Source organism: Pseudonaja textilis, chromosome 2, assembly GCF_049901715.1.
Source record: "Pseudonaja textilis isolate UNSWEBS1 chromosome 2, rPseTex1.2, whole genome shotgun sequence".
Classification (NCBI taxonomy): domain Eukaryota; kingdom Metazoa; phylum Chordata; class Lepidosauria; order Squamata; family Elapidae; genus Pseudonaja; species Pseudonaja textilis.
The window spans coordinates 121335605-121350943 of record NC_141991.1 but is presented as its reverse complement, the minus strand read 5'-3'; the positions used below and the strand labels follow the sequence as shown (position 1 = coordinate 121350943).

At 43.5% G+C, this 15339-nt stretch overlaps 1 protein-coding gene across 6 annotated transcripts in view; it reads left to right on the top strand.

Annotated features, from left to right (window-relative positions):
- The window catches only part of KMT2D (lysine methyltransferase 2D), a 113355-nt gene extending 99495 nt beyond the window's left edge, over nucleotides 1-13860 (top strand). For all 6 annotated transcript variants that reach the window (XM_087925102.1, XM_087925099.1, XM_087925100.1 and 3 more), the window contains 6 exons: nucleotides 2467-2603; nucleotides 4044-4174; nucleotides 5371-5656; nucleotides 7135-7208; nucleotides 7406-7514; nucleotides 10659-13860. In XM_087925102.1, coding sequence (XP_087781228.1) covers nucleotides 2467-2603; nucleotides 4044-4174; nucleotides 5371-5656; nucleotides 7135-7208; nucleotides 7406-7514; nucleotides 10659-10751 — 830 coding nt within the window. In that variant the 3' untranslated portion in view covers nucleotides 10752-13860. The remainder of the gene's footprint in view (nucleotides 1-2466; nucleotides 2604-4043; nucleotides 4175-5370; nucleotides 5657-7134; nucleotides 7209-7405; nucleotides 7515-10658) is intronic.
- Nucleotides 13861-15339: the final 1479 nt, after the last annotated feature.

Here is a 15339-nt window from a genome sequence, read left to right as displayed (position 1 = left end):
TTGTGCTGGGTTGACGTGCGAAAATCCACTTCCTCTGTGCAGAATTAATTCTTTGAAAAGCACAGCAGCTGAAGGCGTATGTTAAGATCAGTCTGTTTTCTGACCCATTGAGCTTATTTCATATTTGAAAGTAGGAGGAAGTCTTTTGGACCCTGCACAGCTTAGCAGAGACCTCCAAAGATGTCCTCTTGGGTAGCCTGTAAAATTAATAACACTTTAAAATAGTTGCTAAATCGTGCTTGTCAGCCAGTCTTTAAAAGTGGCTTGGAGGTGGGCTGTTTTTCATGTTTTCGGTCTAAAAAGAGCATAGGGAGGAGGAGGGAGGTTAGTTTTTCAAGATCAGGAAGACAAGGGAATAATACATTGGCACATAGAGGTAGTTCAGACTAGAGCAGGGGTGTCAAACTCGCATGCATCACGTGCTGGCCACGCCCACCTCCGATTTAGCGAAGGGGGTGGGGAAAGTCGCAATATATCACATGACAATAATGTGACACCATGAGTTTGACACCCCTGGACTAGAGTGACCATTTCTTTGTAAAGTATCTATGGAAATAACAACCCATGCCATCCTCGTTTCTTTGGCCCAGGCCTGAGGCCTGTGTATACAGACCTTCAGCCTTCTGACAAGGGGATAAGCGCATGGCAAGCTCCCTGAAGGAACTTTTGGTGAGGGTGGCGGCAAGACTGAGGATTTACTGGGGCTGGAACAATACAGGTAGTCCTCAACGTACGACCACAATTGAGCCCAGAATTTCTGTTGCTAAGCAAACCAGCTGCTAAGTGAATTTTGCCCCATTTTACTTTCTTTTTTGCCTCCGTTGTTAAGTGGATCGCTGAAGTTGTGAAGTCAGTAACACGATTGTTAATTGAATCTGGCTTCCCCCACTGGCTTTGCTTGTCAGAACTTCGCAAAAGGAGATCACATGACCCTAAGACACTGCAGTAGTCGTCATAAATACATGCCGGTTGCAGAGTGTCGGAATTTTCATCCCATGACTAGGGGGATGCTACAACAGTTGTAAGGGTGAAATACGGACATAAGTCACGTTTTTTCAGTGGCGTTATAACTTTGAACGGTCACTAAAGGGGTTTTTGTGAGTCGAAGACTACATGTATTTGCTGATATGGGAGCAATCTTTTCCCCAAGCCTAAACAAGCAAACAAACAATCCCCACCCAAATTAAAAGAGAGGTAACTAGTGCTTATGCTTTTTCTTTCTCTCTTTACTCTTTCCTAATTGAGAAGGGAGGTCACTTCCCCACCAGAAGGACACATACTACCAGTTGAGAAGCATAGCTGTATATTCATACATATCAAACCGTTGTTCCCCTTTTAGGGTCGGTTCATTTCCCAGAGAACGGGTTTCCTTAAAAGTAAAACAGCTTTCACTCAATGTTCCAAAATTTTTGGTCTTCTTCATGTCAGTAAACAGTACCTATTCCATTTCTACAGTTAGAAGACACGGTATAAATTATACGAGCATCCAGGTAGTTCTTGTTTAATGACGGCTCACTCGTTCAAAATTACAACCGCACTATATGAACGGTACTAAATGACCAGTCCTCGAAGTTCTGGTTGTCCCAGCATCCCTGTAGTCATGTGATCAAATCTGGATGCCTAGCAACCGACTCCCCCCTTTCAACAGTTGCAACATCCAAGGGTTACATGATCACCATTTGTGACCTTCTATGCCCGCTTCCCATAAGCAAAGTCAACTGGGAAGCTGGAAGGGAAGGTTGCAAGTTGCTCTGGTAAATCGCATGCACTCTCCCTCACCTGGCAACAGCCAACCCACCTATGCTCCTGTTGTGCCTCGTTGGCATCTGCTCACACTCCCCCACCCATCTGCAGCCACTTACCTGCCTGTCAGCCTGCTTGAGAGTCACCTGGCACTCATTTAATGACTTGTCATCCTTGCTCAACAGCAGTCACAGGGAGTGCAGAAATTTCTGTAACTCAGTGATGAAGTCATTGTGCTTTACGGCTGCATCAACTTAGCAATGGAAATTCCAGTCCCAATTTACCATTTTTAACTGAAGGACTACCTGTACTCTTTATATCAGGTGGAGTGTTAATATTGAGGTACAGAAAATAGGTAATAAGTAGAACAAATTGTTTTGGTGGAACAAACGCAGGGTGGATGCCTCTCGGCATGGACATTATAAGACAAGTCTTTTGCCCAATTCTGCCCCTGTTGTCAGTCAGTTTTTAGGGAGCTGGTTGCATGTATCTACTTAGCAGTTATTGAATGCACGTTTGTGCCATCTCTAGGTATTGCATTTTTATGCCTGAATTCCTGAACATTGTCTGAAACTATAGATGATTGTGTATTTGGCCAAGCATTTTGAGATATTTGGAATCTGGTTTCTGATTCTCTCCCTCGGCAAATGTGTACTTCACTGTCTCAGATGAATGAACTTGTCTCGTCTTCAATTCTTCTTCCTTTTTCCTCTCTTGTAACAGCCGTCTGGAACCGCATCATCGAACCGGTGGCTATGATGCGCAAGGAAGCTGACATGCTGCGACTTTTCCCTGAGTATCTAAAGGGAGAAGAGCTCTTTGGCTTGACAGTGCATGCTGTTCTGCGCATCGCGGAGTCCGTATGTACCAAATGCAAGAAATAGGAACCCTGAATCAGGAAGTAAAACTGGTGCCAGCAGCCAAATCTTGACAGGAAATGATCTGATCCTAAGGGGCATCATTCAACTCTTTTATGACAAGCTCAAATCTAACAACTAAATCAGATTGAGGATATATCCTGCCTTCTGTGTGGGCAGACTGATGAATAGGGATGTTCCCATGACTGTCATGGACACTGGGAAATGCCAAGTTAACAACAATCTTGGCATGGATATTGACACACACACACACACACACACACACACACACACACACACAAAGACTACAACTACCACCTCTAGGATTTTCCTGGCCATTTTTCAGGAATGAAGCTGTGAAGTAGAGTAGGTGGTAGATTAGCAGCATCTAAAATTTATCTATGTGACCCATCACTAGATATAGGCCACTCAGATTCTAACCCTAAGAAAAAAGAACTAGCAAGACTGATAGTCTTGGTGGACCATAGTAACTCCTCATTCATAAGTCCTCCAGTCTCTATTGACAGAGAACTTGGTGGCAGAACGGACTAACTTTCTATTACAAGTCTACCAAGACACATGGTCTTATTTAGCAAGCATGCTTGGTATAGTGTAAAGCAGATCATATTAATTTTGAATAAACTATATGTTTCCTTGGCTTAGAGTAACAAACTGAAGATGCCTTAAACTTAAGTCCTATCCTTGTTCCCTTTTTCAGTGGGGCTCACTCAATTAATGTGTCATCTTGGTAATGTTGTATTTGTCACAAAAACTTACACTCTCTGTGAGATGCTCTCATTGCTGTGTATAGGTTGATCCACAGCTCATAAAAATTTTAATAAAAAGCCACAGTCCCAGAAATACAACCTACAGCATGCTTCCCAGTTGATGCTGATAAACTGATTAATGAGACCAGTTCTGGAAGTGAGGCTACTATCATATTGATATCCCCTTGAATGTTATGCTCTGGGAACAGATTTGCTTTAGTGGGCTCATGTGAGGGACTGGCTTACTCTCCATTCATACCGTGTTTTCTCCAGGAGCCCTGGCAAGATTGTTTTTCCATACTGACCACCCTGTGGGATAGATTAAGGTGACAGTGAGTCACAAATAGTTACCGAGTCAGCCACTCTAATTAAGGGTAGACTTGACTCTGGGTCTTCCTATGTCTTACTCAGCACCAGGAGGAAGGACTGTTCATGCAGTAGAAATATTGATGATGTAGTCCATTCAATTGTGTCCGATTCTCAGAGATTCTATGGATCAGCTCACTAGACATTTTCCAGTCTTAGTTGGCTTCCGCTTATTGTTTTATGTTTGGTTTTGATGGTGTCTAGTCACAATGGTGTCTTTTCTTGTTATCACTGACCATTCTGAGCTTTACTGCCTTTTAAGTGAAACTCCCCCCCCCCGCCCCGCCCCCAAATCTTCTTCTCTTCCCAGCTGCCTGGTGTAGAGAGCTGCCAGAATTACCTGTTTCGCTATGGACGTCATCCACTCATGGAGCTGCCACTCATGATCAATCCCACCGGTTGTGCTCGATCAGAACCCAAAATCCTTACACACTACAAACGGTGAGTGAACGGCATTTATGTTGCTCCATCTTCAGTGAAGAACCCGCGTTGAGATATCAAGTTGAGAGAGTAAAATGTATGCAGAAGATTCTGGGACAGAATTCTATTTGATAGGAAAGAGCATAGCCAGCCACTTTTGATTTAAAACAAGAGAGCTTCCTGTGCTGTTTTTGTGGCCCTATTGTAATGGCAAGAGGAGCCACTTGAGAAGCTTTGCAAAGCGAAGAATGAATCCGGTGTTTCTTACCTTTTCTTCCAAATCTGTGGTACAACCGCATCTAACATACCATGTTCGGGTCCAGTCACCACCTTTGAAAAGGGATGTAGTACAGCTATAAAAGAGGACAACCAAAATGTTTAAAGGAAGCAAAGATTTTCTTTATTAAAAAAAAAAAAGCTAAAACGTTGGGTCTGTTCAGGTTAGGAAGAGGTGACATACTGTGTACAAAGCCACGAATGATATATAGGAAAATTACAGGAATATATGTTTCTTTTGTTACAGTCAATATATTAATACCAATAGCCACCCAGTGAAACTTATTAGGAGATTTAGAGTAGGTGAAAGAGGGCAAGTAGTGCAAAATTAAGTTGTGGAATTCATTGGCCCAAGATGTGGTGAGTGACCTCTAACTTAGATCAGGGGTCCCCAATCCCTGGTCTGTGGATGGGCACCAGTCCACAAAATGCCAGAAAACGCTCAGCACAAACAAGCAAAGCCCCATCTGCGGGATGCAGGCAGCATGTGATATCACACCCTCTCCGGTCTGCGGGGAAAAAAATATTTCCATGGAACTGGTTGCTGGTGCCCAAAAGGTTGGGGGCAGTTGACTTGGATGATTTTATAAGGACTGGATAAAGTCATAATGTTTGAAGATTCGTCTTCCAGCTGTGTGACGCAAGGTAAGCAAATTCTAAATGGTTTTGTTAGGGTTAAGGGTTGAGTTGTTCTTTTAAACTATATACCTATTTTACAGTTTATGGTTTAAAGGTCTTTTTTTCCACCTGGAAACAGCAAAGAACTTTATCAATTAATTTCAGCAATTAGGATCCGAAGAAGCTAAGTTCTACATATCCAACACAGTCCCAATGATAGTTGCATCGCAAAATCTCTGTATTTTATCCTAAGTCTTCACTACTTTTACTGATGGGCTTCATATCATTTGTTTTTCTCCCCTCTCCCCCTATGTAATTTGAAGGCCCCACACTCTGAACAGCACCAGCATGTCCAAAGCTTACCAGAGTACATTTACAGGTGAAACAAACACACCCTATAGCAAGCAGTTTGTGCACTCCAAGTCCTCACAGTATCGCCGTCTCAAGACCGAATGGAAGAACAATGTGTACCTGGCCCGATCCCGCATCCAGGGGCTTGGGCTTTATGCTGCCAAGGATCTTGAGAAGCACACAATGGTTATTGAATACATTGGCACCATCATCCGGAACGAGGTTGCTAATAGGCGGGAGAAGATCTATGAGGAGCAGGTAAGGGGTGGAATAAGGACTCTGTACTGGAATATAGTTGTGCTAAGGAAATAGAAACATCCACTTCTAATTACAGGAAGGATGGGTGGCCTTCACTTGGGTAATAGGTCTTTGTAGACAAGTATTTCCTGTGGCAACGTTAAGACATGTGGACTTCAAGTCCCAGAATTCCCAATCCAGCATGGATGACTCAGGAATCCTGGGAGTTGGAAGTCAACACATCTTAAAGTTGCCAAGGTGGGGAAAACCCTGTTATAAAGGGTATTCTAGGCTAACATTTATAGTGAGAAAGTTACTTGGCTTAGTTATTGCTTATGAAGAGTCCTCCATCAGAATCAGATTCTGATTGGATATTTGGTATTTCTAGATCTCTGATTGCCACTGAACTTGGATGATTCTCTCCCTGATTTCTGTTCTGTCCTTTAATTGGGGAAGAATAGTTTACAATGAAGATGTATAAGTCATTATCACATGAGTGGCATCGGTCCATGCCATCAAAACCCTATATCATTCTGTAGATTCATTCTACAAAAAAGGAAGCAGCTGCAATTTTTTGTGCGTGCTATTTCTTCTGAAGCTTTTCTATATTCTTTCATTGCAACATTTGCAATTTTAAGCTAGGCAAAGTTTTGAAGTGGGTGCTAGCAGGCTTTTAGCTTACCCAGATTCTGTTTTGAAAGAACTCGTATTTTGCAGTGCACTGCTTTCTGAAGGTGAAGAAACCAGCTGGTTTCTGTCTGTTTACATTTCCATGTGGTTCTCTACCAAGTGTGTTTGAGTTTTTCCCATATTCATATGGTAAAAGTATACACAGATAGTCCTTGCTCACTGGTCATTCTTTCAGCAACCATTTGAAATTACGATGGTGCTGAAAAAGAACACTTAGAACCAGTCCTTGAAGGTCCAGTTGTCACAGCACCCATGCAATCACATACAGGTAGCCCTTGATTTACGAGCACAATTAAACCCCAATTTTTTTTGCTAACTTGTTAAGTGAATTTTGCCCCATTTTACAACTTTTCTTGCCACAATTGTCAAACGGCCAGTCCCAGGTGCTGCACCTACCTGGGTCTTGCAAACTACCTGGAACTAATTCAACGACCTACAGTCCTCGCTTAGTAATGGCAACGGGGAGTGCCGCTGCTAAGTGATGTAGTCACATGATATTGCAGATTATAACTGTGTTGCAACTGAAATTCTAGTCCCAGTTACCATTTGTAATCAAGAATTACCTGTATACATTGATGTTTCTTCAGCCAGCGGATGAATACATTTCAATCTAAATATTTTGGTGCTGGATGTGGATGAAGTCAGCTGATGTTAAGAGTTTTTCAAAAGAGAGCGATCTCATGCCTGTCCCCTAGCATTTGTACTACCAAAGCAGTTAATCTAAATTCAGCTGAAATTGATGGTAAATCTGCGAAGCATGAAGGAAACGTGAAACTTGCTGTATAATTTCTCTTTTCATGCTTTTCCAGAACCGAGGCATCTACATGTTCCGTATCAATAATGAGCATGTGATTGATGCCACCCTAACAGGAGGCCCTGCCAGGTGAGTGAATTTGAATTTATAAGTATCCGTTTACAAAATTAAAAATTATTAGCTTTGTCGATCCATTTAAAGGCTTCATTGATTTTAAACGGGAATAGTTTCTTTACTCCTCAAGTCCTCATTTGAAATACAGGGAAAGCAAATTAGGTAAAGTTAGGTAAACCCTTGCATGATTTTCCTTCTTCATCCCCTCCAAGGTACATTAATCATTCGTGTGCACCGAATTGTGTGGCTGAGGTTGTGACTTTTGACAAGGAAGACAAGATCATCATCATCTCAAGTCGCCGAATACCTAAAGGAGAGGAGGTGAATATTGCATTATTGTACACACAAAGACAGCCCAAAAATGAACTTGCAGGTAGTCCTTGATCTACGACAGCAACCGATTCAGTCAGCAATCCGTTCCCAGTTATGACAGCATTGAACAAATGGCAATCAAGTCACAAGTACAGCTGGTTGCCAGGCGCCTCACGAACACGTGATTGCAACCTTTCCTGCTGACTTCTTTAGAAGTCAGTGGAGATGCTGGCAGGGAAGTCACGTGTTCCTGGGGCAAGCCTCCCCCTTCTGCCATAGCCCTTCTGCACTCCTGCCACAACAGCTATTAACGCACCCCCAGGCACTCGCCCTGATTTGCGCTGCAACTCTCGTAGGCTGCTGTGAACCCTTTCCCTGACCCCTCATGCAACCCCTCACACCTCTTGGGCATCCCCTTGCATCCTCCCCGACCCAGGTGACATCTCTCACACCTTTGCACACCCTTCCTGACAATCCGACCCAAGCTGCACCCCTCATGCACCCCCTTGCATCCATGCTGTATTTTGCCTCACATCCTTGCACCTTCCCTGCCTATGCAACTCCTCTCAGGCACACCCTTGCACACACTCCCTGGCCCACTCCAACTCTTCCCCTTGTCTCTTGCATACCCTCCCCAACCTATGCGGTGCCTCTTGCACACTCTCCCTCACCTTTCCCTGCACCCCCACACCTCCCCCCACACACCCCTTCGTTCTCTCCCTCACCTGGCAACAACCAGTTACCGGTCAGTGGACTTGGCGCTTATGACTTCCAGCCGACTTCCCCACTGCCTCTGGAAGTTGCCTCATCAAACTATTGTGGGATTCAGTTAACAATGGCAACCAGGACTGCAGGGCTTGCCGTCACTAAGCGATACAGTTATGCTCTACAACTACATCATTTAGTGATGGAAATGCCTCTCTCAATTGCCATTGTAAGTTGAGGACTATCTATATGGTGCACAATTTCTCTTAAAATGTTACAAGGAAAATGCCTGACTGATAATAAAAGGTTAGATTTCATGTTGTAATACACTTTGAGCGTATTTACTTAGAATGTTGTATTTTATCTATTCTTGTTCAACTCAAGCTAGAACATACAGTGATCTCTCACTTATCTATTGACAAAACTGATCTGCTAAGCTTCAACCAATTTTCTACATTATGTTCCCTTACTATTATGCTTTGGAGAAAGTTTTCTGCCTTTCTCCTGTAATGAATCCATTGCTTTAAAATGGTAAGTGCCATATGTATCCTAAATGAAAAAGAGAGTACACATTAAAAAAAAAGTTACAGCTTATTTCATTTTGGTTTTAATGCTACACAAAGGCTTTACTTGGCTTGCCTATTCTGGACAATGGGGCTATGAATATCTCGTTTTTACGTGTTTGCATTTGTTCCTTTCCTTGTCTGTACCAATGCCTGACAGGTGTTTGTATACAGTCATATGAAAAAGAAAATACATCCGTTGAAATATTGGGATTTTTTTTCAACATCTTAGGTATTCCTTGAGTTACGACCATTCGTTCAGCAACTGTTCAAAGTTACGATCACACTGAACAAAACAAACTTAAGCCCAGTCCCTGAAGTTACAGCTGTTGCAGCACCCCAGGGGTCATGTGATCAAAATATGGTTGCTTGCCTGCCTTTACGACTGAGGGATGTTTCAACTCCCCCCGTCCTGCATAGCAGTACTTTGTGGGGGGCTGTTGGGGCTGAAGGAGAAGTCTTGGGTCTTCAGCAGCCTCAGCTGGCCACCCCTGACCCCCCCTGACCCCAGACCTCAGCCCCACTGCCCCCACCCCAAAGGAGGGGCCACCTCAGGCTCTGTGCCACGGCCAGCAGTCATGCTGCAAAGCCAATTCCCCCATTGTCTTCGCTTGGTGGTGGAAGCCAGCTAGGAAGGTTTATACATGGGGAATCACATTGTGATGACCCAGAGTGGGATACAAAATAAACACAGTCATAAAAACAGGTGAAGCCCCTTTTATTCCTTCTCTTTGCTTCAAAGCTCCAAATGACTGGAGACAAAAAACTCACCCGCAAGCATTTACGAAAAGGAGGAAATGCCGTTTAAACTAAAAATGCCTATACATTATAAAGAGTAAAAACAACACAAACCACACTGAAGCAATTAAGGGAACCAGGCAAGATAAGGGCTTGAAGACGTCCACAGATATCGTAACACACACTGAGAAGGACGCCAAACTCAGAGAGGAACGACAGACTAGAGATACTTCCACGCTTTGTTTCCAGCACTGGCCCATACGCATGTCCGTCCTTTTAACCAGTGCTCACAGCTGCAGCCCATGAAGAGGATCAAGGCCCTTTCCTCCCCCGTAGACCATGACATTCACAATCTCTCCCTTATCCTCTCCTCCCTGCATGCCCTAGGATGGAGAGGGGATGGGCCTGGGTCTTCCTCTGACTGCCGATCTGGCCTCTGCCCTTCCCCAGCCTCCTCCACAACCTCCGGAGCCACACTCCCACTCCCTGTTGGCTGTTCCTCCTCTCCCTAGGAATCAGTCTCCACCAGGGGCATGACACACATGACCCTGGGACAGTGTGCCTATCATAAGCACATGCTGGTTGCCAAGGACCTGAATTTTGATCATGCAACTGCAGGGACGCTACGATGGTCGTAAGTGTGACAAACAGCCTTAAGTTTTTTTTTTTCCCCAATGCCGTTGTAACTTTGAACGGTTCAAAGTTAACAACGGCACTGAAAAAAAAAAATGACCCGTGGCCGTTTTTTCACCCTTGCTGACCATAGCAGCATTTCCCGTGGCCACGTGATCAAAATTCATCCACTTGGCAACAGATTCATATTTATTATGCTGGTTGCAGGGTCCCGAGAGTCATGTGGTCCCATTTTACGACCTTCTGACAAGCAAAGTCAATGGGGGAAGCCAGATTCACTTAACAACCGGGTTACTAACTTAACAACTTGTAGCGATTGACCGAACAGCTGTGGCAAGAAAGTTGATCAGATAGAGCATAATTCCCTTTACATACGTTTCGCTTAGCAAGAGAAATGTTGGGCTCAGTTGTGGTCATTAAGTCGAGGGCCACCTGCATTGTAAGTGGTCCCAGAAAAAAAAGGGGGGGCCGAATTAAGCCTGAGTTACCCTGTTCTCGTTTCTTTCTCCTGCAGCTGACGTATGATTACCAGTTTGACTTTGAAGATGATCAGCACAAAATCCCGTGCCATTGTGGAGCCTGGAACTGCAGGAAGTGGATGAATTAGCCCCCAGGGGCTCTTTGACGAGGCAGAGGCCAACCTGATAGCCTGGCACAGGTGGTGCCCTCGGCTGGGCGAGAGAGGCCTTTCCTGCCAACTCTCCCAACCAGCCAGCATGGCCGAGAGTCACCCCAGGAAAGCATGATTGGAACCTGCCATCCCAACATGCTCGTGGGGTAGCCGGGACCCAGATTTAAAAAAAGGGGGCGATGTCAGCCTGCCCGCCCCTGCAAGCCAATACTGTTGGTGGTTTACATCGAGTTGGTTCTTTTGGCAGTTGGGTTCGGTTGCCTCCTCCTTCTTGACAAGGCAAACCGACTTTTCCCCCAACAAAAAGGCAGCCGCCGCTAGCAACTCCACCCGGGGTGGGGAAACGGATAAACTGGAACTCAGGGTTTTCTTTTTAGTATTTTTCTTTTTGCGGGCAAAATGGGGGATCCTTCTACCCCGGTGCACCTGTATATAATGGACTATCTGAACGATACTGCGGTGGGGTGGGGGAGAGAGCCCTGGGGCATATTCTGTCTAGTGGAGCTGGGAAAAGAGGGCTGCAGCACGGCTAGGGAAGAATTGGTAGGGTTCCCCCCCCCGCACCCCCTTTGTGTGTGTGCGCGTGTTGGACGCAAGAAGAATTTAAAAAAGAACCCCTAATCTCTATTGCTTGCTAATCTACCAAGGTAACAAGAGACTTCAAAGAGACTTGTTTTAGCTTGACAATCCACTTTCCAGAGCACCTCCCTCTGGATTTTCTTTACTTTTTGGGTGTTGGATTTAAACTTTGTGTGTGAGTGCGGGTGTACATACGTGTGCTTTTAGGAATCGGTCTGTTTCCGAGAGAAAGCAGGCGCTGCCTTGCAGGAATTGGAAACAGAACGTCCCCTGTCTCTAGCCCTGCCCCCTCCCGAAATCTTCCATGTGCGAGGAGCATCTGCACTTGAACCTACCTCATTTGAAGCGTTAGATTTTGGTGTCTTTTTTCCCCCCCTCTCCCCTCCCTCTCTCTAATGTGAGCCCCTCGCTGTGCCGCCCTTCTTTCTGAGTCCCCCGAACACGGAGAGCCACAGTTGCCCTGTCATCCATGGGAAATGATTTGGAGGGGAGGGGAGAAATGTCTTCTTCTGGACTTTGCCTCTTCTCCTCTTCTCTCTTCCTCCCCCCCGCAACCCCAGGTAGCCCTCAGTCTCCTGGACCTCTTTGGAGGCTGAACCGCAGAGCTCTGGGAATCCCCATCCATCAACAGAAGAGCCGGACGCACTGCAAAACGAGGTGGCTTGACTATGCCAAGGAGGAGAGAGAACTTCAGGTCACCTGAGACCACCCCCAGCAGAGCTGCTTGGTTGGTAGACCCAGGCCCGAGAGATCCTTTTGCCTGTGGGCCAGAAGAGGGAAATGCTCACTGAATTAAGAAGGCCGGGGCGAACTCTTTGACCGTGTCAGGTGGCGGAGAGCTGGTTCACAGTGAGACTCGTCCCCTCCGGTAAAGAAGCAGTCGGTTCCCTCTCTCCTCTTCCCCTGATCAACTTGCTGCTCTGAAGGCTCACCGTGTGGATGCGTGCGAGTGTGGATGTATAATTATGTCTGTGTATATAAACAGAGGAGATTGAGAGATGTGGGCACATTGCAGAGTTTGGGATTATTTATCTATTTATATAAATAAATAAATATATATAAATATATATATAAATATATAAATATATTGTGTATATATTTGAAATAGCATGGGGAGCAGAACACCCTGCCTGCAGGGTTCTTCTGGACTGCTGGGTGGATCTCTGCAGAACCTTCCCCGCCCTCCCCCTCCATTGGGTGGGATGGGAGCTTCGGGAGAGAGAATGAGAGAGAGAGAGAGAGATACACTTGTTTATTTGCAGAATTTTGGGTAGGAAGCATGTAAAGAGCTTGTTTCTATGCTTCCTATGTGTATACATATATATTTTCCTTTTTTAAAAATAAGAAAAAAAAATCAATTTATAACCAGTATCTAAAGAGCCATCTGCCCAGCAGCATCTCCCTCCCCCCTTATAGGGAAATTTCTTATTAACCGAAGGCAAACTATGGGCATTATACAGGTGAGACAGTCAGAAATGCGTTTTCACCATTTAAAATATGTGTTCTCCCTGCTGTTGAACGAAACTTTGGAAGACTGCTGTACCCTTGAACTGAAGTTGACGTGCAAGAGGAGCATAATGTCAGAGGGTCTTGATGGAGAAGGCTCTCTCGACTGACAATGTTATCATTCAGATTGTTTAACGCACAATTACACCACTTCCCTTCTCCGGTTTCTAAACACACACATCCTCCAATACGCCTATAAGAGTGGCATCTAACCGACCACAGTTCACAGATGATCAATCAGACAGTGCAGAGAGAACGTGTGCATAGTCGAAGTCAGAAGAAGGACAAGAGGGGGTTTTTAAAATCAGGGTTAGCATGCAAAAGTGTCTTTAAAAAAAAACAAAAACTTGTGGCAAGATGAGAACCATGTTCTTGAGTGCAAAGCTGCTTCTGCAAAACCAATCTATGACGGTTACAAAACAGTAGGAGGTAATGACAGATTATTAAAGTAATTAAAACTGTATATAAGATGACATTTGTGTAGAGAAGGGGGGAATTTTTATCATTTACAAAACCACTGGACGTTGTTTTAAAATAAAGGTTTGAGTTAAAGCCAGTATACATTTTTTGTCTCTTTGGATTTTGTTTTTGTGTGTCTTTCCATTAATTTGGAAGGAAGGCTGTAAAGATGTAAAAAAAAATAAATTTTAAAGAATTGCTACAAAGGTTTAAAAGCTTGAGAGAGATTTTAAAGATGATAAAATGACTGAATATAATAGATTGTCAAGATTTTTTGGGATGACGGTTAGAGTTTAAGATAATTCTGTAGATTTTAGCTGATGAAGAAAAAGACTATACGATTTTTAATTTTTATATAAACTATAACCTGGTCTTGAAGCTAAAAATTTTTTTAAAGTTCTCTGCCTGTATAACCGCATTTGACGCCTTGTCCCATACATCTGTTTACAGTTGCACATATTATATATATTAAGTTTTAACCCTTTTATGAACCCAAATAATCACTTTTTTAAAAATAAAGTGTGGACTTTGTGAGGAATAATATTTTGTGTTGGGGATTTTGTTACTTTGTGTGTGTGAGTTCTGTATAGAAAAGTTATCTTTCATAATGAAAGAACTGAAAAGAAAATAGACCTATTCCCTAAAAATCATAAATAAAATCAAAAATCAAACCCCATCCTTGCTCCTTCCTTGTTCTGTATTTGGTATAGTTTTAAAATAGATACAATTTGGGTTCAAAGATGAAAAAAATATATTCTCATGATTGCTTTTTTGAGGCTTTGTAAATTTGAGATTTTTTTCCTCAAAAATGCTAAATGACAAGTTTGATTTTCTATGCCTAATATGTGCTGGTGGAAAATAGACTCACATCTGATGTTAAATACAGGTAAGTTATTTTCTTGCTAGTTCTCTTTCAGTCAGGAGAGCACATCAAGAGCAGGCCTGATTTGCCAATAAACATATATTTGGAGCAATATCCGAGTTTGGTGGCCAGTCAGCGGACACTTCCTGTTATTTCCTACTATTTGGTGTAAAAAACAAACCAACCCTGGGATGGCCTAGTTGCCAGTTGAATGAGAGCCATCATGAATGGTTGAATGTTTAATTTTAGTTTAATTTCTCTGCTGGGCTGCCAATGCCTAATCATCTGTAACAATAATCACTGCTCGGTTAATTGACACTGCCCCTATTCCCTCTGTTGAAGCAAGAGTGCACAGAGTGCAGCAAGATTAGTAATACTTAATGCTTAAGGACAGTCAGGAAATTAATTTAAAATAGAAATGTCCTTCAACCTCACCATTATAGGGCCGCTGTTTTTGGTGATCACCTTTGAAATAGTTTTCTGCATTTCTAGCACTATTTTCTTGTACAAAATAGTTTTAGCACCACAAGTACTTTTTGGGTGAGGGAATTTAAGCTAGCTGTGCAAAGAGTTTGTTAGAGCCAGAATAATCAGACATACATGGATTAAGATTTGTGGGCTACTTGGTACTCTCTGAACTTGATTGTTTGCTTGCAGATGTTTAGTTATCCAACTAGGTACGTCTTTGGTGTTAGAAAGGGGAGAGGCTTGCTCTCTGTTTATAAACAGTAGCTTACCCTGTCAGTATTGGTCAGGCAGTGTTTTCTTCTTGGTGGTTCTTTGATTACACTATTGTTTCCTGCTTGATGGTTGTTGCTGCTTGGGTGGGGAAGGGAGCAAGGGATTGCAAGACTGGTTGGCAAACTGTCACAGAATATTGAAAATAAAAACCCCGGGTGCTGTAGCACTGAAGCAGGTAGCTACAAATTTCCCAAATTGATCCCTTGAGAATCTTGGGTTCTGGATTTTGAGCACATTCTGTAAGTTAGCCATTTGAGGTACCTTGCCTCAAAAACCGTTGCTCTGCAATGCACCATTTCACCCAGTTAAAGATCAGGATGAGAGTTTTAGTATATGACAGCAGAGTGACATTTGTCTTCTCGATAGAAGATTTCTGGTTTGAACTCAGTGGATTTTTTTTTTTAATATTCACTAAGC